This window comes from Cheilinus undulatus, linkage group 9 (assembly GCF_018320785.1).
Source record: "Cheilinus undulatus linkage group 9, ASM1832078v1, whole genome shotgun sequence".
NCBI lineage: Eukaryota > Metazoa > Chordata > Actinopteri > Labriformes > Labridae > Cheilinus > Cheilinus undulatus.
In genome coordinates, this window is record NC_054873.1 from 23,115,357 (window position 1) to 23,143,208 (window position 27,852).

The 27,852-nt window shown below is 38.4% G+C and overlaps 1 protein-coding gene across 1 annotated transcript; it reads right to left on the reverse strand.

Moving 5' to 3' along the window:
• Positions 1–140: 140 nt before the first annotated feature.
• ccdc33 (coiled-coil domain containing 33) lies at positions 141–26,323 on the reverse strand. Its single transcript, XM_041794655.1, has 11 exons — positions 26,222–26,323; positions 21,524–21,649; positions 8,543–8,733; positions 8,397–8,463; positions 5,043–5,220; positions 4,205–4,293; positions 2,325–2,447; positions 2,136–2,229; positions 1,931–2,052; positions 1,612–1,701; positions 141–281 (listed from the first exon to the last, which is right to left on the reverse strand). Exons 1-11 carry the CDS (start codon positions 26,321–26,323, stop codon positions 156–158), a joined length of 1,308 nt encoding a protein of 435 aa, XP_041650589.1. The 3' UTR covers positions 141–155.
• Positions 26,324–27,852: the final 1,529 nt, after the last annotated feature.

A 27,852-nucleotide genomic window follows, 5' to 3' on the forward strand; every position in this document is an offset into this window, starting at 1 on the left:
GCTTTCTTTTAAGTTAGATGAATCAGACCTGTGCTCAGAATGACATTTGCAGGTTGTGACTTGATGAACTCGACTAGCCTTCTGTAAGAGGCAGTATTTAATTATCTGCAAATATATTTTACACAGTAACAATCAGGACAGTTTGCGTTCTGCTCTCAAATCAGTGGTTGTCCGTTGTGAAAGATTGTGGTGGATGTCCGGACAAAGCCATGCCTGTGCTCGCTCAGTTTGGTCAGCATTTCTTGTTTTTGTTTCCCCCATTGCTTTGCGTTTTCCTCCAGCTGTTTACATGCAAAAAAGAGAAGACATCCTCTTAACTATGAATACAAAACTGTAAGACTCCATAAGATAATGGAAATACAGAATGCCTGCCTTGTAAAAGGCAGTTTTTCCTTTCCCACTCAAACTTTGCTAAATGTTGCTCCGTGCTATGCTCATTGTGGATTAATGTTAGGGGTTCATGATATTGGACTTTAACAACATCTGATCTGCTATATTTTCAAACTAATTTTCCTGATATATACAGTCATGTGCATAAGTTTTAGACATGAAGGGGACTAAGGAATCATCATGGGGCCTGATGGGCCACAAGTTGGGACTGGAGAGCTGGGAGGGTGGCCAGAGTCAAGCTTGATACATGTCGACATGTGTTGCTCGTCAGCCAAGGTCAAGTTTGACGGCATCTCTTTTGTCGGGGGCCTTTTCACATCTGGTAATATGCCTGAAGAGGTTTTGGGCACTTGGGACATCCATAGCACACACAACCCTACTACCCGCCCAGACAGTTCCCTTGGCCCTGCTTATTTGCCAAATCCACCCCTTACTCTACTCTCAAGGTCTTTGTTTATTTTTTCAACAGATTGTTTTCCCTTTCCCTTGGGAATATGCAAGGTTCATCCTCCTTTCTGCCTGATGGTATCCTCAGGCAGCTTATACGCTACATCTATGCCTTAATTCAGCCTCAATTTTTGGCCCAAACATGCCTAAAAGTTCTGCACAGTATTGTATATAGTTCTTAAAACTCTATGAACTTCTGATACATCAGCTGTAGTTGTTGGTGGGAAGTTTGGCAGGAAATTTTCCTGTGTTCCAGATATTATGCAGATAACGTTGTGCAGCCCTAATTTATTAATGTTTAGTCTCTGTAAAGAATGTAACAGTGTAGTTTAAACCTGCCCATTTGTTAAGGAGATAACATTTGCTATAAATTGATACTACACAAAGAAAGACTGACTGAATATGATATGACACGACAGACTATAGTGCCTCCTTAGGAATATTTGTCTTGGACTCCAAGTGCTGTACAACTATAGATGCGACCGTAGTAATACATAAGAACAATAAGCAACAACAATCTACTTGTACACAGAGTAGCACATACCAATGAAAACGCAAACAATACATGTAGCTGGTACCCATATTGCCCAATAGTAACATAAAAAAAAACATGATGAGAAAACGATACAACACAATAGCAGCAGCAGTGCATAAGTCCAAGTTGCAAGCAGGTCAGCACAAATGGAACTTCACGTTCACTGTATCCAAACTGCGGTATAAAAGTTTGACTTGACTTATAAAGTCCAAGAGTTGAACTTTTCCTGGTTTATTTACCTGGGCCTCCAGTGTTTGGACTCTTGCCTCAGCCTGTTCCACTTTCTGGAGTAAAATCATTTTCTCCTGGATTGGCATCATGTCTCTTGTCTGAGGATGACATCATAGATTTACAACTTTTCTGACTTAAGAATTTGATATTTCAATAACTGTATCACAAAGTTTGGGCCAAAAGAAGAATATTTATCAAATATTCATGACTCAGTCCTTAATTTTTCTAATAAACTAAAACATTTTACAACAGTTTACATAATTTGAATTCAAATACTACATTTGACTCTGTCTGTACACTTTTGTGTTAAATGTTTAGTCGGAGTACCTGGTCTGACTGTTGTTTAATTGCTGGGTTACACTGCTGCTGAATTCTGTCCAGCTCTCCTCTGAGATGACTATTTTCTGCTGCCAAGGCCGTCTCTATCTCCTTCCTTTTGCCACTCTCATCTACACAGCATGAAGACAAGAAATGGTTACAACCAATGTTTTTGGTGACACATACTTTTTCTTACTTCACTGAGTCCTCCTACCTCTTTGCTTCCTCACTGCCAGCCTTTTGCTGCCACTCTGCTGATTATTTTCTCTAGCTTTGCTATCCAAAGCTTTCTCCATCTTCTCAATGACCTTGAATTTTTTTTAAGGCAAAAGTTTACACAATTTAAAACTCCCTGTTGTACAGTTAGTATTAAAATTACAGCAGAGTCAATGATTTAGCTGACCTTTTCCTGCTGTTTCACTGTAGCCTCTAAAGTTGCAATCTTTGCCAGGCGACTCTGGTGATCCTCCTGCAGCTGCTTATGGGCTCTCTGGAGCTTCAACAGCTCCTTCTCGCTGTCATTTTTCTGCACAGCACATACAATGCAAACTCAACTGTTTAAAAAGTCATTTCTGCCTACCCGGAACAAAATTGTAAATAATGTTCCTTGAGACTGTATGGGTAGCCTTATGTTGTCCTTATATTTTTTATTTGTTTAGTTATTTATGTTGTGGTTATCTATCTTGTGCAATATAGACAGTGTAAAATATATGTTTGCTGTTTGTGATAGACTGAATGTGATTCTCTATTTAACTATGACATGTTTGTGTCTATAGATTGTGTGTATTAAGCAGCTAAATGTATGCAGTGCTGGAATTCAAGACAAATTTCCTAAAGGAGACAATAAATTGTATCGCACCCTGTCATATGGTTTGGTATCATATCATATTGTACCTCCATGTATAGTTAAGGACTGTATCATTACATATCGTCATATTATTGTTATGCATTATGACATAATTGTACCATTTTGCACAACATCTTATCTCATCATCAGGTGTTGTATTATCACATATTGTATGGTATCATGCTATCACATATCGTGTTATATCACCATGCATAAATATTGTATTATATCATATTACATTGTGCCATATTTTCATATTATTGTCATGTATTATGACATAATGTATCATATGGAACCATACCCTATCAGGTGTCATATCATCACATTTTATATAGTCATATATTATCTTGTATCATTTTGTGTCCTATCATTGTATGTCTTGCAGTATCATATTAAAACTCATAATCCGTTGTTAAAAACACTATGAATAAATCTACAAATGCTTCTCCTATCAACATCATCCTTACTTCTTTTATCATTATTAGAACAGGTAAACTGAATCTAAGAGCAGCTCTACTTTATTGCTATATTTATTAATAATAGTTCTCTCTATTTCATGATCATCCTAGCTTCTAATGCTCACATTACATTGCTTGTTATCTATCAATCATAGCTGTTACTGCTAATTTTTCCCATATTGCTACCATCATTAATAAAGTTCGAGCAATTTTATCTAAAATGTGAGATACTTTTATAGCCGTGACAGCCATAAATTTGTCTTTCATTTTTTGTTTTTTTGTTTCTCTTGTCCCTCTCCTCCTCCTCTTTTCACCCAACCCTACCCCTCCTACAAGCCCTTTCCAACCTCATCGTGGCCTCGGCAGATGGCTGCCAACATGAGTCTAGTCTGCTCAACATTCCTGCCCATTAAAGTGAAGGCTTTTGTTGCCACTGCAATGGGGCTAAATACTGCTATAGCTGTACTCGCGGTGATTAGTGCTGGTCTTTATTAGAATAGGCCACAAAAGAGAGTACAGTCTAGACCTGCCCTCTTTGAAAAGTGTTTTGAGATAACTTTGGTTAAGAGATGATGCTATACAAACAAAGATTGATTGATTGTATCTCATCATTATACCATATTTCATCGTTATGTTGTTGTCAAGTATCATGACATATCTTATTGTATCCTCCTATTATTCACACCATAAATAACGTACTGTATCGTTTTGCTAAGTATCATCATGTATGATATGTATCGTGTCCTATTTTATCATCATGTTATTGTCATGTCTAATGACAGATTCTATTGTACAACATCATATTTAATTATCAGATATCGTATTGTATCTTCCTATATGTTATTTATTTTGCGCCAAAACACCAAAATGTACTTGGCAATAAAACTCAATTCTGGTTTTGTACAAGAGGAAAAGAGAAAATACATGTTTAGTTGCATGATTTTAATTAGTGCAATGTGTGAAAATGTAGATTTTCACCTTGATGAGGTTATTCTGCAGCCGTTGGATCCTTTCCCTCTGCTTGGCAGCATCACTGATCTCACTTGTAACCTTGCACTTCAGAGAGGCTTCCAAAAAACACAAGGACAACAAAGACAGCTCATTAATCTGAGTAATGATTCACATATTTAACTGTTTTTACAAATGAAAAAAGTCTGAAACTTAAAAAAGGGCAGCTAAGTTTATCCCAGATTAGGAGAAACAGTTGATATTTAAAAAACTAAACATACTGTATATGTCAATGGTATATTAAATTCAGAGAAATAAACAGGTCAGCTCTCAGGCTTGGATATTTTAACAGCTCGGACAAAACACTCAGAAGTAAAACTTTTGAGACCTAATTGATTTTCTGTTTGAGTTTATCTCTGTTTGGCTCCTTTCCTTTGCTGCCAGCAGACAGACCACCAGGAACATCCTTTCTCTGAGGGTCACAAACTGTCCTTCAGGAGATAAGAAGTGTACCACCTACACAGCTTATCAGGGTCCATGGCCTAAATGAGCTGTCTTATCATGAAGCGTCACAGTCAGCCTGGGAATAGACTAGACCCTCACAAGGATTTATAAAGCACACAGTGAGTCATCTTCATCATTACTGCTTTATGTGCAAAGAAAATTCCCTTAAATCTGCAATGACAGCTGAATCGGTGAATATTAAACTTTCTAAAAGACCACTATCTACTTTGAATCTTAACTTTTAGTGAGTAGAAAAAATGTCAGCTGTTGCTCTTGTAGGGTGTTGTTCCAGGATCACATAAGGTAAGATGGACATTAGTATAAAACATAGTGTGGACAACCACACTAATCTGCAGTGGCTTACCTGTATGTTTAGAAATGTCTGCCTTGGTCATGGTGTCAGTGTCATTCAGGACATCCTGGTGGACCGACAGGTCAATGCGAAGCTGGCTGTTTTCTGCCTCCAATGTCACCACCTGTGTCCTCAGCACTATGATATCTTCTGCCATCTTACTCATGGCCGTGCGGTAGTTTTCAAACTCCTGGAGGACAGACAAGGACTGTGCTGAAGTGGGCATTTTTAATCGAGGAATCCTTACTTCATTAGTTAATGAAAAGTAATCTGATCAGATTACTGAATCTTATAATTGTGTCGCTCAAATTTCTAAACTCACTCATGTCTAACCAGATCCTTGCAAAGGGATACATTCACTGTGGATAGATTAAAAAAAAGAAATTTGGTAACAAAAAAAGGTTTTAAAAATAATGGGTCTGTCAGCATTAAAGCAATAATAGCAAGTAATTGAGGTCCATAATTATTGAATTTTTTAATATCCCATTAACTCTATTATTTAATGTCCCTTTCAACATAATTTGCAGCTTTACCACTGCAACATCTCCCTGCAGCCGCAGTGATGTCAAATTAAGGTAACACTGCTTTCTAATGTCTCATTTCACTTCAAAAAAACTTATTCAACTCAGTGGACAAGTTGAAAGTCATCTGCACCTTGTTTTATCAAACATTTACCTTTTCACTGTTCCCTTATTTCCTTTTCAGTCAATAACAAGTTCCTTTTTGTGAGGTTAAGTTAATATCATAATCTTTGAGCTACCCAAAGGTCCTTATTTTCTTTCTAAATAAAAGCAAGTCTGTATCCAGATAGAAAGTCAATTACCTTTAGTTGAAGACTGTATAAACATCTAAAGTTAAAAGCAAAATGGTCAAATTTTAAATGTGACAACAGGGGATAATAATATCACTTAACTTCAGAAACCCTGGGAATTATCATGTTGAAATAATCAAAGGATAGCCCTTAAAATTTAGAGCAGTTTTTATCTAATTAATGCTATCTTTGTAAAATTGAAATAGCATATCCTTAATGAGCAAATATCAGATGAAGTAGATATTAAGGGCTGACAGATATTGGTTTTTCATGGCTGAGACGGATTATTAGAAGCTCATGAGAATAATAAATGATATTTGGAACAGATATTCATTAATTATGATGTACAGTTACTGTGGCAAACATCAAATTTCATGGTAAAAAAAAATAAGTAAAATAAATAATTTAGCCCTAGCTCTATCTACACAGAACAGTAGGATATAAGTGCCATTCTCTCTGTCAGTGGTACCCAGGCTTATGTGTTGATTGGTTAGTACTCACGTGACATCTAAACTCATCAGATTGTGTGATATACAGGACACTTGGTGAGATCATGGAGAGTGGAAAATAAAGCCAGAGCCTTTGCAGAGGAACCAAAGTAGCACACTTTTTAACTAATTAACTTGATCAATTACCCTTAACATAAAACGCTTATAACTGTCCAAATGAAAAATATCTGCCTTAATAATTGGTCATGAAAATGTATGGTACATCTGTTAACACCAATTACAAAGCCAAAGGTGGTTTAAGTGTTACATCACTTATTGAACACTGCATACCATTTTTTTCTGATGTTTATCCTTTTTTTCTTTGTCAGATGAAATGAGTTATTGGTCATGAAAATGTATGCTTTCTATACCTTACACATCTATATTGATTTCCAATGGCGTACTCTGAGATTTTTAGTCCCATTTAGAGTATGGGTGATCCAGATCTGGTAAACTTGAAAACTCTGTATGTGGGTCTGACTTCAGTCCAGCGCTGCTTTGAAAGATCTGAATGAATATTAAGATAAATAAACTAATCTTGGATAACAAAAGTAACAATATTTTAGAACCTAGTCAATTCTGAACCAGTTATATTTTTTAACAAATATCTGTGAAGCTACATGAAACTTCTTTGAGTGTCATTACTGCCATCAAGGCATTTTTAAAGAGTAAAGACAAGTTAAATCTCTCTCTCTCTCTCTCTCTCCATTGCAAAATATATTCAAGTCTCTGATGTTGAAAATGGCAAACCAGTGTGGCTCAAGGACAAAAACACAACACATTATATTACTAAAAACTTCTAGCTAACATCCATAGACTAACTAGTCTCTAGATGGTTTTACGCGATCACCACTAGATGTCTCTTCAGCTCTTTCTTTCAGCGTTGCTGAAAGAGCTGCAGTTAACAAGCCAAGTCTGAACATAGGAGAACCTAAGAACATCCAGACAGCAAACATATCATATATACTCTCTGCCATGATCAGCGTTCAATGAATAATGGATTTGTCTTGTTGGTATAATCACATAACATGAAAAACTGACATGACTAGACAAGGGAAAGACAGCCTGTGAAATTCTTTAGTCATGGGTGCTTTGACTTGGGGATTTTGGGATAAATTCTACTTGAATATTCAGAAAACTGTTCGTTCCTTAAAGCCCAATGTCTGATTTGTACCAGAAAAATCATGTCAAATGTATTTACAATGAGATTATGTGTAAAGAAATGCTTTTTTCAAGCATTCCTTAACAATGAATGAATCCTTAAGAATGCCCAAGTACATGGTCTCCTTTAATTTCCCATTCCTATTACACTCTAAAATATTCCTCACTAATTTTAGCTTCCAGCAGGGCTGCTGTCTGGGAATAAAACTGTTACAGAGCTGTTATCTAGACATTTCTCTGTGACAGGCACATGCGTATTGCAGCCCATTGTACTCCTTCACAGGCGTTTTGAATAGACAGAATAGAATGGAGTCAGAGAGTAGGGGTCCAGCTGCATGTATGAGGAGGGGGGACGATTAGGGGAGTCCAATCTCGGATGGTGTTGTTGTGGCTCCCATGGGACTGAGGGGGTGAAATTGAGCATCTAATTGAAAGGGCAGAAGCGAGGTGACAATCATGACTATAGATGAGATGGTGTCTCTGCTGGGGGGCCTAAAGGCATGATGGGAAGGGTGGCACCCCATGATGAGAGTGGAAAGTCCCATCATCTGTCAAAAATCAAAGATTTCATTTCTCCAAATTGGAGGTTCCTGTCATTTTCTTTTATTTGAAGACATTACAGTGGCCTCGCTATCATACATATTCTCACTTTAGGACACTTGTATTACAGACAGAAGACAGCTGGGTGGAGCTGAAAGACTGACAACTGATTGTATTTTTCCTTATCCACTATTGCTACAGTGAGGAGCATTAATTTATTTCATGATTTCCTACTCAGTCCCAACTGTGTGTGCGCTTAAATTATCTGACAACATCAGACTCTGTCTCACTGTTCACTAACTAAACGTGACAGTTGGGATTGCATTTGTCATTGATTCATGACTCTAAATGTCAATTAGCTCTAACCACCTTGTTTTGGAGGCTGCTGATCTCTGTCATGCCATGATCGTCTTTAAAGTCATGCAGGGGAGGTCTATGGCAAGAACACATAAAAAACAACTTAATGGTGAAATGATAAAGAATAAATTCTTCTTGCATGTTGGATGCATTACCGTTTATGTGGATGCTGTATCTGATAGGTGTTGTTGATGTTTGGTCTGTTTGAATGTGACAGCCTCTCTGCTCTCCTTTGATCTTGTATGGTTTCCCTGTGGACGGCAGGCATTGCTCCTTTGGAGAGTAGGTGGTTATGTGGTAGAATCTGTGCCAGGGCATCATGGGATGGGAGGTTGTACTGATTACTCTGAAAGAGAAGAGGAAATATTGTGTTTATTGACAAAATCTTCACGTTGAGATAGAAACTCTCTGATAAATTAATAATCCCTTTTAATTTTACATTATCCTAAAGCCAGCATGGTAAAACATATTGTTATAAGGATGTCATAATCACTAAACTGCATCTGTATTTCTTGGAAGCGTTCTTAGTTTGCTTTAGTTATGCAAGTGAACTCATGACTTTGGATAAGCTGGAACTCAAAAATATCCTTTCAGCAAACATTAAGGAAACAGGAACGTCAGCACTCAAAATGTCCTTTTCAAAAGTTTACTCAGGCTAACAGGGCACAACGGATGCGTTTCGACACGTAGGTCCTCTTCAGTACGCTGATACTGTTGGAAAGCCTGTTTATTTCCCTTTTAAATGATGCCACATTTGTAAGGAACATGCATTTGTGGGATGAGCAGCAGAGCTGAGTATGTGGGTTGCATTCAAGAAAAGTGTGCCAAATCGACTGTTTGGTGGACTGGATTATTGAAGTCTGAAGAAACAAAACATATTAGCAATTCAACAACTTATTCATTCAACAAACAGGAGCCTCAGTAGAGTGTGGAAGAACCATACACAGCCACAACAGCCTGGTCAGTTATAGGATTGCCACTGGTTTCAGAGTCTGATTTGATAAATCTCTGCATTGAGATTGTCTCCAATTAAGACAAGCCTCGTTTTTTTTTAGATGAGGGAAATGCAACCCCACAACATCACTCTGCCTCCACCAAAAGATGTGACTCTATCAGAGCAGCAATCAGCATGGCATTCTCTGCATCTTCTCCACACAACAATCCAACTGCCATGGGCAGAATCTGGACTCACCACTGAACATGGTGTTTCTCCACATATCCATGTTCCATAGCAGGTATTGTCAAAACAAATGCAAATGTGCCTGACAGTTAAGGGCAGTTGTAGAAGACCTCCTGGCAGCCCTTGGCTGTGTGTCTGTCCTGGATTGTCTAGACAGAGAGCTGTCAGCCACATCGGCCTGCAAAACTTGACTGACTTAAATCTGTAGAAGACAGCCCACGGTTCCTTCGTGCTGACAGGGTGAGGAAACTGTCCTCTTGTGTTGTTGTCTTCGTGGGACACCCTGCTTCGACATCCCCCGTTACATAAAATTTGGCCCTTATTTTGGAGATGGTACTAGGTCTCACTCCAAATAATGCCGCAACTTGATTTTGCGGAACACCAGCTTGAAGTTCAATCAAGTCGAACAAATGTGGCATGCTGATTCTTGGAGCAGACACCTACTAACAACTGTAGCAGGGCCCACGCTCAAAACGAGTACCTGGGGTACCAGAAGCTCAAAACAGGTCAATAGCAACAGCAGAATAAGCTGTTTGGCACTGGCAGAGAAGATTTGGCAAATTTTTCATGGGCGCAACCCACATACTCAACTCTGCTGCTCATCCCACAAATGCATGTTCCTTACAAATGTGGCACCATTTACAAGGGAAATATAAAGGCTTTCCAACCGTTTAAGATTTCTGCCAGTAAGCCTTGTTACAACAAAGAAATAATCTACCAAACACAAATTTTCCTTACTGTTTCTGCTAAGTTTATTTTTCTCCTCATATAAATATTGTACATTATCAGGATCTGACATCTGGAAGTGTAACTTCAGAGAGAAAGGCAGCTGTTTAAAATGGCAAATCAAAGTTTAGCTAGTTTATAGAAAAAAATTACAATGATGACACAAGTTTGCCTTTTAGAGTTTAAGTGACAGGCAGCAGTACAAATGGGGATAAAAGGGATAAAACATGAATTAGACAGATATAAAGAAACTATATTTCCTGAAAATGTGGGTTGAAAACCTGAACACCTATTTGAATCTTAAATCTACCAGTCGTGTTTTTGCAAATATAAAAGCTTTTATCCAAAAACATTGTCCCTTTTACCTCTCAGTTCTCACTGTGTGTGTGAGTGAGGTCTGTTCTCCCTCTTTATCTTTAAAGGCTGTTACATCATTATGCATACAGCACCCACTCTATAACAAGAGAGCACTTAGTCAGTGACCCTCCAGTCCTTTAGGTTTGAGCCCTGCATATACAATGTACACAAAGCCAATGATCACTGTTGCCAGGTAGCACAAAAAGCCACCAGATGAAATAAAGTCATTATCTATTATCCTCCTACAGCCTCTCCCTCCAACACAAATCCCTCCACACAGTCACAGCCTACCTTTACAGAGTCAGGGCTGCTGAGTGTTTTAGTCTTTTTCAAGGCCTTCATCCCTTCATCCCACTGATAAGTTCAAAGTCTTTATGAGAGGAATGAACTCCCAGCTGATGGAGGATGTAAAAGCTGAAGGTCCGTCATGACCTGAGAACAATCAACCTGTAACCACAACACAAGCCATGGCAACTTTCAGGCCCAGCGTGACTCCTGTTGTGCAAGGAAAATTTAATATCATGTTTCATACACAAGAAAGGTCAAAGCTAATCTAAGGTGTGCTCTGTTTTATTCTGCTGCTTCCAGCCTTCTTTACTACGGTGTAAAGGTACTCATGGCATTCACTGCGTTACTTTGCTCATAGTAATTCAAGTTCATGGGTGACTGGGATTTTTTATGGGGGTGTCCTTTGAAATTTTGAGAATTTTCCCAGAAATTTCAGTGAATTTCTTTGTTTTTTTTCAGGGTAATTTCCCCTAATTTTCAAGGCATTTGGAGGAATGTATTTATACATTTATGAGAATATGATAAGAATTTAAAAGAAGTTTCAGGGGGATTTACTTGAAACATTTCTAATGAATTTGCATGCATTTTTGAAATTTTTTAATGGGATGTTTAGACTTTACAAACAAGTTTCACTGAGACATGAGGAGAATATTTTGTAGAAATGTTGGGGTACTGTCTATGATACACTTTAAAAAGCAGGGTGAAGAATTTTCACATAATATTTTGATAATTTCATTTTAATTTTGAGTAATTGGTGTGGATTTTGGACTGGAAAAATGTGCAAAACCCAGATGACTTTTGAATTAATGTATCAATTTAGATGTGATTAAAGTCCATAATTAGTGCATTAGTCCTTTAAATCACATTCTTTTTTGTTCCTTTAACATGTTTTGGTTAAGAGACAGCAACACCTGCAGCAACAGTGATGTAAAATAAGTCCACCACTGCACCTCAGTGTCTCATTTCACCTCAAAAAACACAGACAGCTCAGTAAAAAGCCATCTGAACCTTGTGTGATCTAACATTTACCTATTCTATAACATGTTTTGTTTTTTTTTTGTGGTTAAGTCCTTGTCATCATACTCAATCTACCTGAAGTTCCCAATTTCCTTTGAAAATAAAAGCAGCACTGTATCCAGACAGGAAGTCAAAAACTCTTAGTATGTGGTGGTACATAAATCCTAAATGAAACAAAAGCAATTTTGAATACAAACTAATGGAATTTCAAAAGGGACAAAGAAAAAGAAAATTAATCACAAATATAGAAATTCTGAAATTGATCTCAATAAATTTATTTTACATCCAGAATGTGCTGAAAGGGACAATAAAGTACATGATTAATCATGATTTTTCTTTTCAAAAGCACTCTTTGTAAACCTTGATCACATCATGATTAATGCATTAATGATGACACCTTTAATTTATAGGCAAATTTATATTAAAAACACATTTTAAATGTTCAATGTGGTATTCTTCTCTTTCCTTTGAAGTGAAGACCAATATCATCAGGACATTCCCATAAATAATGCATTATAATTTTGTGTTTTTATTTTTAGAATAGTATGTTACAGCATGTTATCTAGTAAGTTAGGAGTGTTTTTTTAAATTTTTAATCTTAAATCAAAAAGTGATATCTGACTTAATTCCCAAACAGACTCACTCAAGTATGAGAATGTATCTTTTTGTTCAGTATCCTAGCATGACTTTCTAATAATTTGGGCCATTTAATAAAAATGATGATGTTTTCAGCACTTTTGAATTGCCATCCTGAATGTATCTGCCACTACTATTATGCTTTTCTATTTCTGCATACCTAAAAAAAACAAAAAAACCCGAAAACAAACGTGTGTTTATGCCTGGAAACAGCATGAAACAATCAATGGAATCAAAGGGAGGTTCCTGCTCAGTAAATACCAGCCCCCACATGAATTGTGTCTTAGCTTGGATAAGCAGATTGATGGTGACTGACTAATGATTTCTACATGGCACACTGAGCAGCACCTGTGGCTCCCTCTGAGACTTTATTCCCAGCTTCACTCAACTCACTCAGGGTCTCATAGATCATACTGGGCAAGAAGAGCTCAACTGAAACATAACATGCTGGTAATACAAAAATTTGATTTTAGGCAAAACAAACAAAAATATAAAAAAGAATACTGTCAGGGAAAAAAAACAATCAGGGCTGGGTTTATACGCTTTCAAAAGGTTGACATTGCTAAAAGTTGACATCAAGTCATTATAAATGTCATAAGTTTAATATATAAAGTATAATAGATAGGAAAAATGAATAAAGCTATATTTGCCAAATGTGTGCATAAACATGTTTGTTTGTAAATGTATGAAGCGGTCTCTATAGCACAGATCAATATCTGTCCAATATCTTGGGCTGCTCATTTGCAGTGAAAGCTGTGATCAACAGTCATTAACATCTGATTAAGAGTAACAATGAAAGTGAGGGCAGGGAGGTCTATAATGTCCATAAGTGATCAGTATCCTGATGAAAGTGTATATTTCTTCTATTTGCTCAGATGCTTGTAATAAATTTAACTGTACTATAATAATATGTGCCTATATGTTCATTACCAATACCTCTGCATGATTTAAAAAAAAAAAAAAAATTAGACGAATAACTGTCCCTTAGAAATGACTTCCCTCAGCTTGTTGTTGAAGTTACCGGAGTAGACTCATGAGTTTTGGTTGGTTGGAATCTAAAATGTACTGTCAGCAACTTGTAAGGAAACACCTGCTATAAATGATTCAAAAGAATATTACTCATGGTAATAACAGGAAGAAAAGAACCTCTTATGAAATATCAAAATGTTTCCCACGCACCAGTAATGCTGCTGAAAGGAGGCTCCACAAGGGAATATTGCTGAACAAGCATAAATACATGACTGCAATTTATCAAGGCCGACATTTTTGCATAACTGTCTGCTAGGCATAAATACACAGAAGTATTTTTTTCTTTTTTTCTGAGTTTTATTTCTCTGAGTTAATCACATTAAAATTGCAGCAGAGACTCTGATGTAGGTCATTCAAAGAAGCAAACAGGTGCCAACTGTTACTTATCTGGGCTTATTTCTGCTGGGGTTTGAAACATTGGAAGATACTCATAAAAACAGCTGATGGAGGGACAAAGATAACCCAAGTAATACAAAATATATTTTTTAAATGATGAGTTCATTTACTTAGGGAAAATGCAATCCAAACCTATGTGGCCATATGTAAAAAAGTAAATGCCCCACCTTGTTAAATAATGAATTATCAACAGATCACTGAAATAGAACCTGTCTGACAAAGTGAAGAAGGCTAAAAGATGTCAATACACAACACGTAATGCCACAGTCTAAAGAATCTCAAGAACAAAAGCCATCTCTAGGATTTGGCCCTCCAGCAAACCACAGTGAGGGCCTTTACCCACAAATGGAGAAAACTTTGAGCAGTAATGAACCTTCCCAGGAGTGGCCGGCCAACCAACATTACTCCAAACACATCCATGACTCATGCAGGAGGTCGCATAAGAACTCAGATTGACATAAAGGCCTCACATGACTCAATTAAGCTGAGTTTTCATGATAAATAAGAGAGAGACTGGGAAAAACGGCATCCATGGGAGAGTCCCAACGCCAAATCCACTGCTGACCAAAAAAACAAAACACAAAGGCTCGTCTCACATTTGCCAAAAAAAAAAAAACATCTTGACTTTTTGCAAAAGATTCTGTGGATTGACAAGATAAAAGTGGAACTTTTTGGAAGGTTTGTGTCCTGTTGCTTTTGGCATAAAAATAACAGCGTTTCATAAAAGAACATCATACCAACAGTCAAACATGTCGGTGATAATGTGATGGTCTAGGGCTGTTTTGCTGCTTCAGCACCTGGACCACTTGTCTTAATTGATGGAACCATGATCTCTGCTCTCTACCAGAAAATCCTGGAAGAGAATGTCCAGTCATCACTTTGTGACCTCAAGTTCAAACGCTCTTGGGTTATGCAGCAGGACAATGACCCTAGGTCCACATCTGAATGTCTTAGAAAACAAATGAAGGTTTTTAGTGGCCTGGTCAAAGTCTGGACTTAAATCCTATTAAAATGCTGTGGCATGACCATAAACGGGCTGTTCATGCCTGATAACTCTCCAATTTGGCTAAATTAAAACAATTCTGCGAAGAGTGGGCTAAAATTCCTCAGTGTGAAAGACTCATTGCCAGTTATCTCAATCACTTGCTTGCAGTTGTTCCTGCCCCCTCTTTTTTTATTTTTTGACTGTTGTTTGTTCACACGTGGACACGTTAGAATCTGGTCAGTGCTCTATTTAGTAACCTAAATTAAAGTAAAAACTCAGATATGAATGGATATAAGATATAAACCTCCATGCACATGAATATGTTGGTTTCAGATTCTTATTTAAAAATCTTACTCTGCTTAGTTTTTAGATAAATATTTTCATAACTCCCTGCTTTAATTCATGATAAATAATTCATCAGATGCTCGCAGCTATTTGCTCTGGTAGAAGACATAATCTTCTCCTAATCCAACAGGGGAAATCATGCACAAGTGAGAACACTTCCTGCAGGTTCTAATATCACATCATCATGCATGGGATTGCCTGACAAATTTACAAAATCCTCACAAGAAAATAATTCATCTTCACATGTTGTGTTCGTGTGTGGAATGGATCTGACCATGTTATCTGTGGAGCAGGAGAAAGGCAGATACAAAGTGTGTCCCCATGCAGGAACAAGGGTGTCTCTGAAATGAGCTGTGGTCTGAGCTTTCTGTAACATCATCAGAATTCAACACACAACCTGAAAAATGCAGCAAATGGGCTTTTCATTGGAGTGACAGCTCTGCGTCTGCAGCCACACAGAGCTTCAATTAGGCTGCCAGAGCCATGCACCTCCCAGGAGCTTTCTCTTCATCCCCATATTCTACCTTTCCTGTCCAACACCTTTTATTTCTCCCCTTGAATCCTTCATCAGACACAGACTTCACTCTTTCCCTATTTCTGACCTCAGCAGGCCCTCTGTCTGTCTTTCCTAAAAGCATCATCCTCACCAACCCCGTCATAGTGCTGTTCACATGTGACAAGTGGAAATACTTGTAGCGTGCTAATGGACACAGATGTCAGTGGGGTGTTTGGGGAAAGGGAACCGAAGCAGAAAGGAGGAAGAGATAAACCTGAGAAAAGAGGATGTGGGGGTTTACACAGCTGGTCTCTTTTCTGCACAGGAATTTGGGGTCAGTTGTTCCTCTTTCCTAACTGTGCTGAGTCTGTGAAGATCCAATCAAGAAATAATGGGATCAGAGGAGAGACAGAATAGCTACAAAGTTTTACTGATTTTCATCCTGCATAATAACTCTGTTCAGAGATATGAACACATACAGAGAGCTTACAGAATAAAGCAAAACACTTTAAAAAGCTACTCCTTAAAATGCTACACAACCAACATTTATTTTTAATGCCTATAAACTTTGTCTCAGGCTATGTGTAAGATGAAGTGAACTGCAGCATGCTAGAGAAACTACGTGTTTTTTTTTTTCATATAACCTGATCTAAATGCTCTTATTATCCAGTTTAGTCACCAAAAATAATCTATCTTACATATGGCACAGGGAAAGTCTATTCAAACTGTAATCCGGTCAAGACTAGTTGTAAGTTATCTGCATTTCTGTTCTGAAACAATAAAATAAGATTTTGCAAAAGTGAATTTTGTATACCAGGTAAAAAGGTTCAATTACAGGTCTTCCCCCAGAAACAGAAATTTGCTCTGTGTGTGATATTGTGTCTGCCTTGTCAGCAGAATAAAATCAGGTCTGCAGTGAGCCTTTAAAAGGTTTTTTAAAAAAGGGGGCAGTAATGAAAGAGAGAGATGGGGGGGTTGAAGTGGGACAGAGGTGTGTGTGTCAAGGGCAATGTGCAGCTTTGACTCAAGGACGTGTGAGGCTGACAGCCAAAGCCACTCCTCCCGAGGTCCACAGTGACAGCAGAGCCAAGGATTATCAGTAAATCAACGTCTGTCAATTACAGTGATGCTGCTGTGAAACCACAGTGCTCCATAAACAAACAGGGTGTGCGCGTAAAAAGAGGTTGGCCCTGAGTTTAATGAGGGCTGAGGGGGAATGAGGACAACCAAACACACAGGTCCATAACAGTGAAGACACAATCTAACATAAATATGACAGATTTGAAAAATAATAATTAAAAAAAAAAACATATTCTCCAAATCCTTGAAATGTTGACTTCTTGACTATAACATTTTACCTAACATGTAACTTGGAATTTACTCTACTTGTATGCTAAATATGCACTGTAAGAATTTCCTATACAACAACCAAACATGAGAAAAGATGCCTCCTAATACAATATTGTTGAAATATATTTGGAATTCATTAATAAGTAGATAATAGGGGAGAAGTTAGAACATATTCTTTGAATTTAAGTTGAAATCTTTTTTTCTTTTAATTAAATACTCAATAATTTTATCTCTATAGCACTCAGATTCTTCTCGTAGTTAACTTTTTGTTTCTTGTAAAAAGCCATCATTTTTTGACAGCTTGTAACACAGAGCACACATAAAAGTCAAGAGCAACTTGTTGAATTTTTAACTTTTTGTTGTGTTTTATTTGATTATATCTATTGCGCCTCCGCCTAGAGCAGTGTTACTCGACACTGCTCAACTAAAGAGCCAAAATTATTAAAAAAAATACCTTTCCAAGTGAAAATGGGTTAAAGTGGCAATAAAAATGAGTTAAACTACTAAAATGGTACAAAAGCAGCAAAGAAGTGGCAAAAATGGTGAGAAAAAGTGGCAGAATTGATTAAAAACAAGTGAAAATGGGTTAAAGTGGCAATAAAAATGAGTTAAACTACTAAAATGGTACAAAAGCAGCAAAGAAGTGGCAAAAATGGTGAGAAAAAGTGGCAGAATTGATTAAAAACAAGTTACAGGTGGTAAAAATGGTCAAAAATGTGGCAAAAAATGAGTAACTCAAATGGGCAAAAGTGGCAAAAATGGAAAAAGGCAGCTTAAATATGCAAGAAGGGGCAAAAAAGGGGAAAAAAATTGAAAATAGCCAAAAGCAGGATAAAAGAGGCAAAAACTGGTGGTAAATGGCAAAAATTAATGACAAAAATAGGTTACAATTGGCAAAATTGGTCATAAAACATTAAAAATTTGGCAAAAAATGAGTGAAAAGAGACTCAAATGGGCAAAAGTGGCAAAAAATTGGTGAAAATGGGCAAAAATGGGGGGAAAAATTGAAAAAAATGTAAGAAAATGAGTTATAGATGCTAAAAATGAAAAAACATTACAAATTTGGCAAAAAATGAGTGAAAAGAGACTCAAATGGGCAAAAGTGGCAAAAAATTGGTGAAAATGGGCAAAAATTGGGGGAAAAATTGAAAAAAATGTAAGAAAATGAGTTATAGATGCTAAAAATGTTAAAAAGGGAAAAATGTGTTATAACCCAAGGACATTTTTAGGCATTGTCCTTAAATTTTGACCAAATGACTCAAGGATAAACTGATTACATTCTGGAGGTCAAAGGTCAATTCCATGGATGCTGTTGCTTAAAACATTTCCACAAATCACACTACCACAGAAAACACCCCAGCCCTTCTTCTTGACCCATAACTATTCTTCAACCATTCAGCAATTGGATACTTTGCAGGTGCATATCAACCTTGAAGGAAGTCGTATTTTTCTGTAAATTGTAGCCCATAAAAAGTATTATTATTAAACACGCTTCAATTGATGCATCAGAGTTCAGTATTTCGCAGTAAGAAATATAGGTGCATAAAAAAGTATTGCAGGAAAAACACTAAAGCCTTTTGTGAGAAGCACTCCCTTGGTTAAAGCAGTTCTTTTCTGTCCCATACATGTTAAAGATGTTATTTTAACAAAACACAGACAACTATTCTGCCTTATTTTAAAGAGGAACACCCCCCTGGCAGTATTTACAGGACACAAAAAGTTGCTCTGTCCAAATAATCAGTTTTAACACTCATAGTCTCTTTAGCTCCTGTTGGTCATAAAGAGAGATCTGCTTAAAATTTAGTTTGTTTCATTACCATCTGAGACGCCATACAGGAGCTTTGAGTGACTTAAAATCTTACTTGAAAAAATTTTAATGTAAATGCTGTGCTTATATTCTGCAGGCCACTGAATCAGTAGTATGTATTGCATCTTTAATCCAGTGTGTTTCCTGTTAATTCCTATTCAAACATGCAGACGGGTCTGTATAAACCTGTTGGGACAGTGGAGAAATCTGGTCCCAGAGCTTTGCCAACAGTGGCTGGTTCTCACATTCAGCTACAGCACAGCAAGCATCATTGACTGCTCTCCCCGCTGGCTTACTGTGACCTTTTCAAAATGCTATACAGCCCAGCTTAATGACGAACACACCGGCTGACATTTACAGATGCCGGCACTCTGTTGAACAGTTCAGAAAAAACATCTAAACACTAATGTTGCTTTTCCCCAAAAGGCATCCCTAAATGTGAAGGTAAGGCAGATGTGTGTGAAACTCAAATCCTGAAACAAACAATTTGGTTGGACCTCTAAATACTTTGAAAAGGCAAAGCAGGGTATTCAATTGGAAATCCTAATGTGGGGTCTTTATACAAAATTTATTCTGAATGGTCAGGACTAGTAAGTGTGCCCGCCGGTAAAGTAAGACTCTGTAGTCAGTGACTTCAGAGCTCTTTAATACTGTTAGGTTTGCAGATCAGATTACTTTCATAATAATATGTAGACATTTTGTCAGGTGAGCTTTTGCAGCAGAAGGCCTCTTAGCACAACTGCATTGTTGTGAAATACACATGGTACTGTTACGTCTCCCCCTTTAAGACAACATGGATTTGCTAACAACCAGAGGATGGTGACACTGGTGAGGACAGTGTCAGTGTCATGACTGCCCTCCACCTTCAGGCCCAATTGCACTGCTGTCGGCAACACGTGCACTAGAACCTGAACATGAAGAGGAATGCTATGTTAAGTGATTCTCCCTATGGGAGTTGGATTGTAGGGTCAAAATATAGGGAAGACAGAGTGGGATGCCATCCCACAGCAGTGTGGGACCAGGATGAGGTGCGAGGCTGTTAAGGCTGTGTGTGGTTCTTCCACACTCTACTGAGCTCCTGTTTATAACAGGATAACAACCCCAAACAAGAGTCAGTAGCAAAATACACTATCTGGCATTGGCAGAGAAGATTTTGCAAATTTTTCAAGGGCACAACCTACTACTGGCACAACTAGGCACAACCTACATATTCTGCTCTGCTGCTCATCCCACAAATGCATGTTCCTTACTAATGTGTCACAATTTAAAAGGGAAATATATACAGGCTTTTAACGGTATATGATTTATTTCTAGGAAGCATTGTTACAACAAAGAAATAATCTACCAAACACATTTTCTTAGTTTAATACTAGGCTTATTTGGACTTTTAATGTTTTTATAGTCTTTACTTCTTTTTTAATTTTATATCTAAATTAATTTACTCCTTGATGTTTCATTTATGCTCAGTGTCATGTCTTTTAATGGTCTCAGTGTTATAAATGTTTTGAAGCCTTTTCAGTTTATTTATGTATGATGCTCTATAGATAATCCTGCCTACCCTTAAAAGCTATTTGTAAGAAAAAACAAATCCACATGAATTAAACATCTTAGTTTAATTTAAAATCATGGCACGCTCTGTCTAAGGCTGTGGAAAGGCCATGAAGATGGATGAGGGAGTGGTAGGTGTGCCTGTTGTGTGATACATCATCCCCATTTTGGCAGGACTGTCAGTGCGATTGAATTTACATCAGGTGGCAGACAAGTGATGCAATGATGTCAACACCCAGCTGCAACCCTCTTCCCGAAAACACACGTCTGAGGTCATGAGAGTCACTCGATGTGATTACAAAGCTTCCACCCAAAGACCCTGTTAGGATACAGACATCCTGAAAGCACTTGGCCTGCATCGTGATTCTCCCTGCACAGAGAGGGGGGCAGTAGAGCAGCTAAAGAAGGAGGTCAATGGACCCAAATGATCACCACATAAATCGCTCCCATTCCAGTGTGTGCATTACTGAAGGGAAGATGGCTGCTCAGAGGGCTGTTTGGTTTACATTTATCAGCCATAGCTTCCATGAACCCTTGAAAAAAGTCCATCTATCATGTGTAGGATGGAATTAATGGCATTAGCCAGGGGTCTATCAGAGGGTTAAAGACTTACATTAGCTTCATATTGAGCGAAGCAAGTAAAGGCATGGCCGGCTAACAGGATATTGTGCATTCAATGTGCATCATTTGCATTTCTAAAATCAGATAAGAGCACAAAATAGAGAAGTTAACCCTCTAACCCTTTTTGTGTGGGCTAATGATATGATCTTTATTGACCAGGAAGTGCGATTCAGCACGGTCTCTGGACAGATGATTGGCTATTAAGTTGAGCTAAGCTGATACAAGACAAGCTGAACAATAGCTGACACTGCTGGAACAGCTTCATTTTGAAGCAGCAGCGGCAGGTCTTTATTCCGAGGGTGATTGTGAGGTTACACATTTAGCTGAGGTGGGAATAGCTTTAAATCTGTCTTACACGCTCTACTCCAGCTGCAGAGGACAGATACAGGCCCATCCATGGCACTTCAAACAGAGCAGCCCAGCCCAACGTGTACGCCACACGGGAGCGAAGGAGCTCCCTGTATCCCCACTCTGTCCTTATCTGTGAACAACAGGGGAGCAAGGTAAACAACTAAGGAATTAAAAGTAAATTAGCCCCGTTAATGCTGTTTCTACAGTGCTAATTGTTGAATCATCCAGGGTTTTGTGCACAGTTTTTGGCAGCAGTTCCCAGGAAAAGCCTATGAGGAAACTCTTGTTCTTTTTTTGTGTTCTGATGCCAGATGATGCACCAGAATCCCTGATAAAAATGTCTTGCCATATTGTTTTCTTGTTCAATAGTATACGCGTGCTTGAGGCTCTTCCACAAAACCATCATCACAACCTTGGCTCATGATGATCCTTGGTGTTCAAGGTCTTCTAAGCTTGCAGCTCTTGTGTTCAGATTCAGACTATGACGCCCACATTCAAGATCTCCCTCCTCCCACACATGCTTGGTTCACTCTATTGGCTTTCCTGCTTTTGTCTGTCAAGGCCAGTCTTCTAATCACATCACTTTTCCTACAGTTTAGTCCAAGAATCACACAAGGCATCACACAATGCCTGCTGACCTTGTTTGATTACATTATCTCCTGAGTGTCTCTGATTTCTGAGACATAAGTAGCATCAGAATTAATCTGCAGACACAACCTAGACAGTCAAGGCTGGAGTTGAAGAAGAAGGGTATTCTCTGCTTGAGGAAAGCTGTTAAATGTTTCAATAAGAGCAGCTGAAAAAGCTAAACTCTCTTCTGTTTGGCACACATTTTTCTTTACTGAGACGCACATTTTTTCTAGACTACAACCTCATTCTGGTGAAGCCACACAAATCACCTCAGAGCAACAATACAAAGCCACTAGATGTCACTGTGGCCCCATTCGACCTAGTCTCAGCTGCTCTACAAACACTAACCTCTGTGTGAGAACTGTCTCGGTGTAACTGAATCCTCTGCTGCTACTGTGTCTACAATGCACAACTGCAATATGTAGAAAATGCGTGCAAAGCTATTACTATTCAGGACCACCTCCACATTCTTGTGTCTGCAGCACTCGAGAAACCACAACAGTGCCCGGCGGCAGAAGGGGTTGGAAATTACTGTACACTTTAGTGCTGCTGGAGAGGCGCTGCATACATTATGGTGAAGCTGAACCCAGGGTCCTGCCTGCAGGGAGTACTACAGACCTGCCAATGAAAAAATACATTGATGATTTCACACTTGTTTGGTGTTATTACTGAATTTTTGTAGCAGTAGCGATGTGTGCAGAACAGTTTGACAAGTAAAAGATGATTATGCCAGATTTCTGACGCCATGTGCAAATTTTTTCCTCTAATATTTTAATGAATCTTTTTATCTTTGAACACACATAACCAATACAATGCCATTGGAAACACACACTGACCACACAAAAGTTTACACATAAATCCCTGATACATTATGTATGATATGTATCCAATTATGGAACAAGGAATAGAGGATGAGTAGTAAAAAATAAATCATGGACACACAATACAAGTTTTGTCATATGCTGACATTTCAAAACTCAGATGGGCTGATGTTGAGATCAATTCAAATATCAGTACTAATACATAAACACGTTTTGTTATAAGGAACACTAAGACTAAGGCGCAGATGGGCTAGTGGTTAAGCCGCGTCCCATGCACACAGGCTGCCGGTGTTAAAGTCCGGCCTGCTGCTCCTTTCCTGCATGTCCCTCCCCCAATTTCTCATTCCTGATTCCAGCTCTATCCACTGTCCTCCTCTCTAAATAAAGCAATGTGACAGACTAGACAACAAGACAGACAACATTTAAATATTATAATGAATTTGGGAGCTACAAATAGTACTGTAACAGTGCTGACAGTGAGGAACATAGAGCACTGAATGCAAAGTGCCCTTTAATGGAGCTTATTCTTTCAAATTAAGAATAATTCTACTTATTAAACAACGGGTTGGCAGGCAAAACACATTCTTCTTAAGTGCAAAAAATTACACTAGCTGTACATCAGACCTAGAACTTCACTTCTAAGATCCCACATTAAAGTTTGATTATTGAGGATAACAGTTTTGCTGATTCTGCTTGAAATTAGTGGTTTCAAATTAATGGGTGAGGACTTAACAGTGGATCACTGAGCTGTTTTCAGTGGGTCACGAATGTCATGAAAAACAAAACATTTTGCAAAGAGTCAATGTATCACAGCTCTAAATAGACATATAATTAATTTTACTCTGTTTTGCAGTGATATTTAGTAAATTTGGCCAGTTGAGGTGGACACATGTTGACACATAGCCAAGGTCAAGCTTGACAGTGATGGTCTTTTCACCCTTTGTAAGTGTGGCTTTTTGGCAACCCTATGACCAGCACAGCCTCTACCCTAAGCCATTGGTTCCGAACCTGGGGTCTGGTACCCCTTTGTCGGGATGCCAGACCCCAGGTATGAATTCGGGGGGGACGTCTCTCATTTTTTAATTTGTGTGGTTCTTGAGGGGGCTCGACTCTACTTAGATCCAAGTAGGGGTTGCTCCAGGGCACTGCCCTAGGCCATGCTTACTTGTCAAACCCCCCCCATACTCTGCCCTAAAGATTTGGACTTTATCATTTCAACAGACTATTTTCAAGTACATCCTGAGCACAACAGGTGTCAATGCTCCTTCTCACCCAGTGGTTTCCTCAGGCAGCCTATTCGTCATGTCCAAACCTCACTTCAGCCTCAATTTTTTGGCCAAAACATGCCTAAAAGTTCTGCCTAGTACTGTATTTGGATGCATTCACTCCCAGGGCTTCTGTAATATGCACATTTTCATCAATTTGAGTCGTGACTTCTTATTAGGTAGGTGGTGGATCCTGAGGCTAGGCCAGTTGAATACTGCTACCACAGTAAACTGCACAAACTGATTCATTCATTCTGCGGCTATGTATCCTGCAAATGGTGCATCAAGGACTTTAGCTGATGTATATGGGTGCCTGCACTACCAACTGAGATAAAACAGTGCTTGATAATTACTTTTTGATTTATCATCTGCTGATCTCATGCTGACAATATTGTGCATCCCACAGATAAAAGGATATTACTGGAATCATTTCTCCAGGACTCAAAAGTAGCATTCTGACAGTTCCTGGGGCTGTGCTTCATCATTCCATAAAATACTAAGCTTGTGGGTCTCTTAAGAAGGAGTGTCCAAAAAATGATAGTTACATTTAACCTGTATTGTTATAAAATCAAAGAACAGTTTATCAGTCATCCAAGGATTTAAGGTGGTTTATTATAAATCCACCAATATTTTTGAGCTGCAAAGGTTAGGTAAGGTACATTAGACATTTACGAAACTGCTTTGTTTAAAATGAAGTTTGATCAAATGCTAGCATCACTCCATCATTTTAATTCTATATTAGCCTGACAGATCTGCAGTTTATACATGACAAAAAGCAGACACTTTATGCAAAAAACAAAAATACCACTTATTAAATATTACCATCAAATCCTATACCTCTTTACCTCTTCTCTATCTCCTCCTTTGTCATATCTTTGCCCTTTCAGTCATGCACCATAAAAAGGTGGAAGTGTAAATGCACAGCAGATCTACCTGACGGCTGTGTCTGTTTGTTCTGACGGATGGGAGAAAAAAGGTAATCACATTCTTTTCAAGGCAGCCATTGCACAAAATCAATACTATATAAGGAGGCCTGATGAATTTGAAATTTGTACTCAGAGTGGATATCGATCAGTCTCAGTCAAAAGTCCTTTGAAAGCCCATGTAGATTTACAATCGATGTGTAGTTTAAAACACATAACTTTATCATTATATATCCAACAACAGTAGAAGCTATTTGAAATAACCTGCTAGAATTTTATGTTGCATTTGAAAGCTTTGTATTTATCTGATATAATTTGGATTTCACACAGCTGTCACAGTCCAGCAGCAGGACTGGCAGAGAGCCAGGCAGGGTGTGGTTCTCTTGCCTGAAGGAGCACTTTTATGGGTGCAGGACCCCTCCCTCTGGTTTCTGTAACCAGGAGAGACACTGGATTTCACCGAGCAGTTAATGGAGATTTTGGATGTCTAATACCATCACGCAAACTTCAAATTACCTCAGACATGAGAGCATTTCCAATACAGAAATGTAAATATGATTTGGAGTCAAAAATACCCCATTAGTTCAGCGTTAATGCAACCCTGATATGTATGAAATTAAAGACTCACAGGGACTCAACCTGGCATGGAGGTCCAGCAGAGAACGCCTTTTCATGTGTAATCAAAACTAACTCACTCACCTCTTCCTTTAGCTCATCAAACTGAGAGCTATGTGCTGGAAGCTACTCTCCAGACTCCTTTCTAATATCATTACAGGCGGATATACATCGCCTGGACTAATCCAGCTGTTCCCCACAATTAAATTTTAGCCTCTTAGACATTTCTAACCCAAGTTCATCACAACAGTGCTTTCCGGGCTGCGACTTTATGATTGAGTTACTGGCTGTAGAGGGAATCTAGTAAAAAAATATTTACAAGGTAGTCATGTCCAATTCAGCAGCACAGTTTGTCTTCTTTAAGTAGATTCAAAATAATAAAGCAAATGTCTGCAAGGATTGTTACTAATGTAGAAAATCCCCCTTTCCTCCTCTGACTCTCCTTTACCTGGCTCTCTGTTGCCTGCATGGGTGGAGCTTCGGAGCCAATAAAGGCAGCCAGATAACCTGTGTCAATCTCTATTAGAACAACAGAGCTGCCTGGTGGCATGGAGATGACCCCTTTATCCAATTGCTGAACTGTGTGTTTGAAGTTTACATATGGTATGATAATCCTGCCGCTAGGGGGCTCTCAATCAAAGCAATAACAAGAGTTGACAAGTTGAGATGTGCTACTGTTCTCAGCTCTGACCACCATTACTTCTCATTTTGAATTGGGAAAACTGTTGCCACAGAGTTAGAAGCATAGCGTTGTCCAAAATGTCTTGGGATGCATTAAGACTGCACTCACTGGAGATAAGGGGCCTGACCCAAACCTTGAAAACAGCCCCATGCCATTATATCTCCTCCGCTAAACTTCAGTTGGCACAGTGCAGTCAGGCAGGTAACCTCCCAGCATCCACCAAACCCAGACTTTTGAGAAGCATGAATAATCACTCCACACTCCACAATTAACAGGAGCAGCAAAATACTTTAGCCCATATAGTGTATCATTCATACAAGTAGTTTAAACTAAGTGACAGCTAACAGTATCCCTAACCCTAAACATTATTCAACTAGCTAATATTTTTACATCTTGTTTAAAACTCTATCTTTACATAGGGTTCAGCAATTTAAAAAGCCTTTAAATATGGAATTGTTGTGATGTTTTCTAGTAATTATCTAGTAAAATACCTTTACTTAGAAGTAGGGGTGCACTGAAAAATCAGTTTTACTTTGGTTTCTGCTGATATAGGCCCTGCTGATTTACAGCTGCCATTAGAAAATCAGTAACCAGTGTTTATCTGTCGTGTCATATCAATGAAATGTTTGCATCAAGTTCATATAAGAGTTGAATCAAGTAGTAGATTTTTTAGTGGACAGAAGTTGTCTGATGGAGTGACTCAGATCTATTCTTGCAGTCAAACAGGAGAAAAATACTGGCATAAAGAAGGTCTTACACCAAAAGAAGTGATGATAAGACGCCAATATAGGCCCAGATTTTTTACAACTGGTCCATCTCTGTTTAGAAGTCAAACTAATGTGAGAGTAAGAATTTATTTCCCCCCCGGGGGATCAATAAAGGATTGATTGATTGATTGATTGATATTTCAGAATCCGTCATATTTTATGTATCCTTTGGGCAGTTTTGCAGTTAATCTTACAGATAATAAAGCGGGAATAAATATAGGAAAAAAATAAAGGATATAGGAAAGTATGAAGTATTGCAAAGTAGAGAACCTAGAAAACACCATCGCCACTGCTATTGATACTGTTTAAAGGACACAAAAATCAAGCAAAGGAGACTTCTCTTTGCAAATAAACAACTTTATATTTTTAGAGATCAGCTCAGTAAACAGGAAGGAGCAGCACACAGTACAACTCAGAGAGAAATTCTCTCCAGACTCTGCTTGGCATCTTTAATTTGAATATTGGCTCTCAAATGAACCCTTCATTAACCTGGCATCTGGAGGCCATCTAACAAGCAGACTTTCCCTTGAAGCACAGCTCCAATCTGTCTCCCTGAAATAAGGGTGCTGACCTGCGACGAGCATTGAAGACAGGAGGTCTGTGTGTGTTTGAGGAAGGCGATCACTGAGG

Bases quoted from the DNA above. Each gene is read 5' to 3' on its own strand.
- ccdc33 (XM_041794655.1), bottom strand. From the start codon at position 26,323: ATGCCACCAGGCAGCTCTGTTGTTCTAATAGAGATTGACACAGGTTAT. The intron at 8,734-21,523 runs GTAAGACAGATT...CTTCTCTTTCAG, and splicing joins CTGCAGCTGGAGTAGAGCGT to AGTAATCAGTACAACCTCCC. The intron at 5,221-8,396 runs GTTAGAGCTAAT...TCTGTCCTCCAG, and splicing joins GCAGCCTCCAAAACAAGGTG to GAGTTTGAAAACTACCGCAC.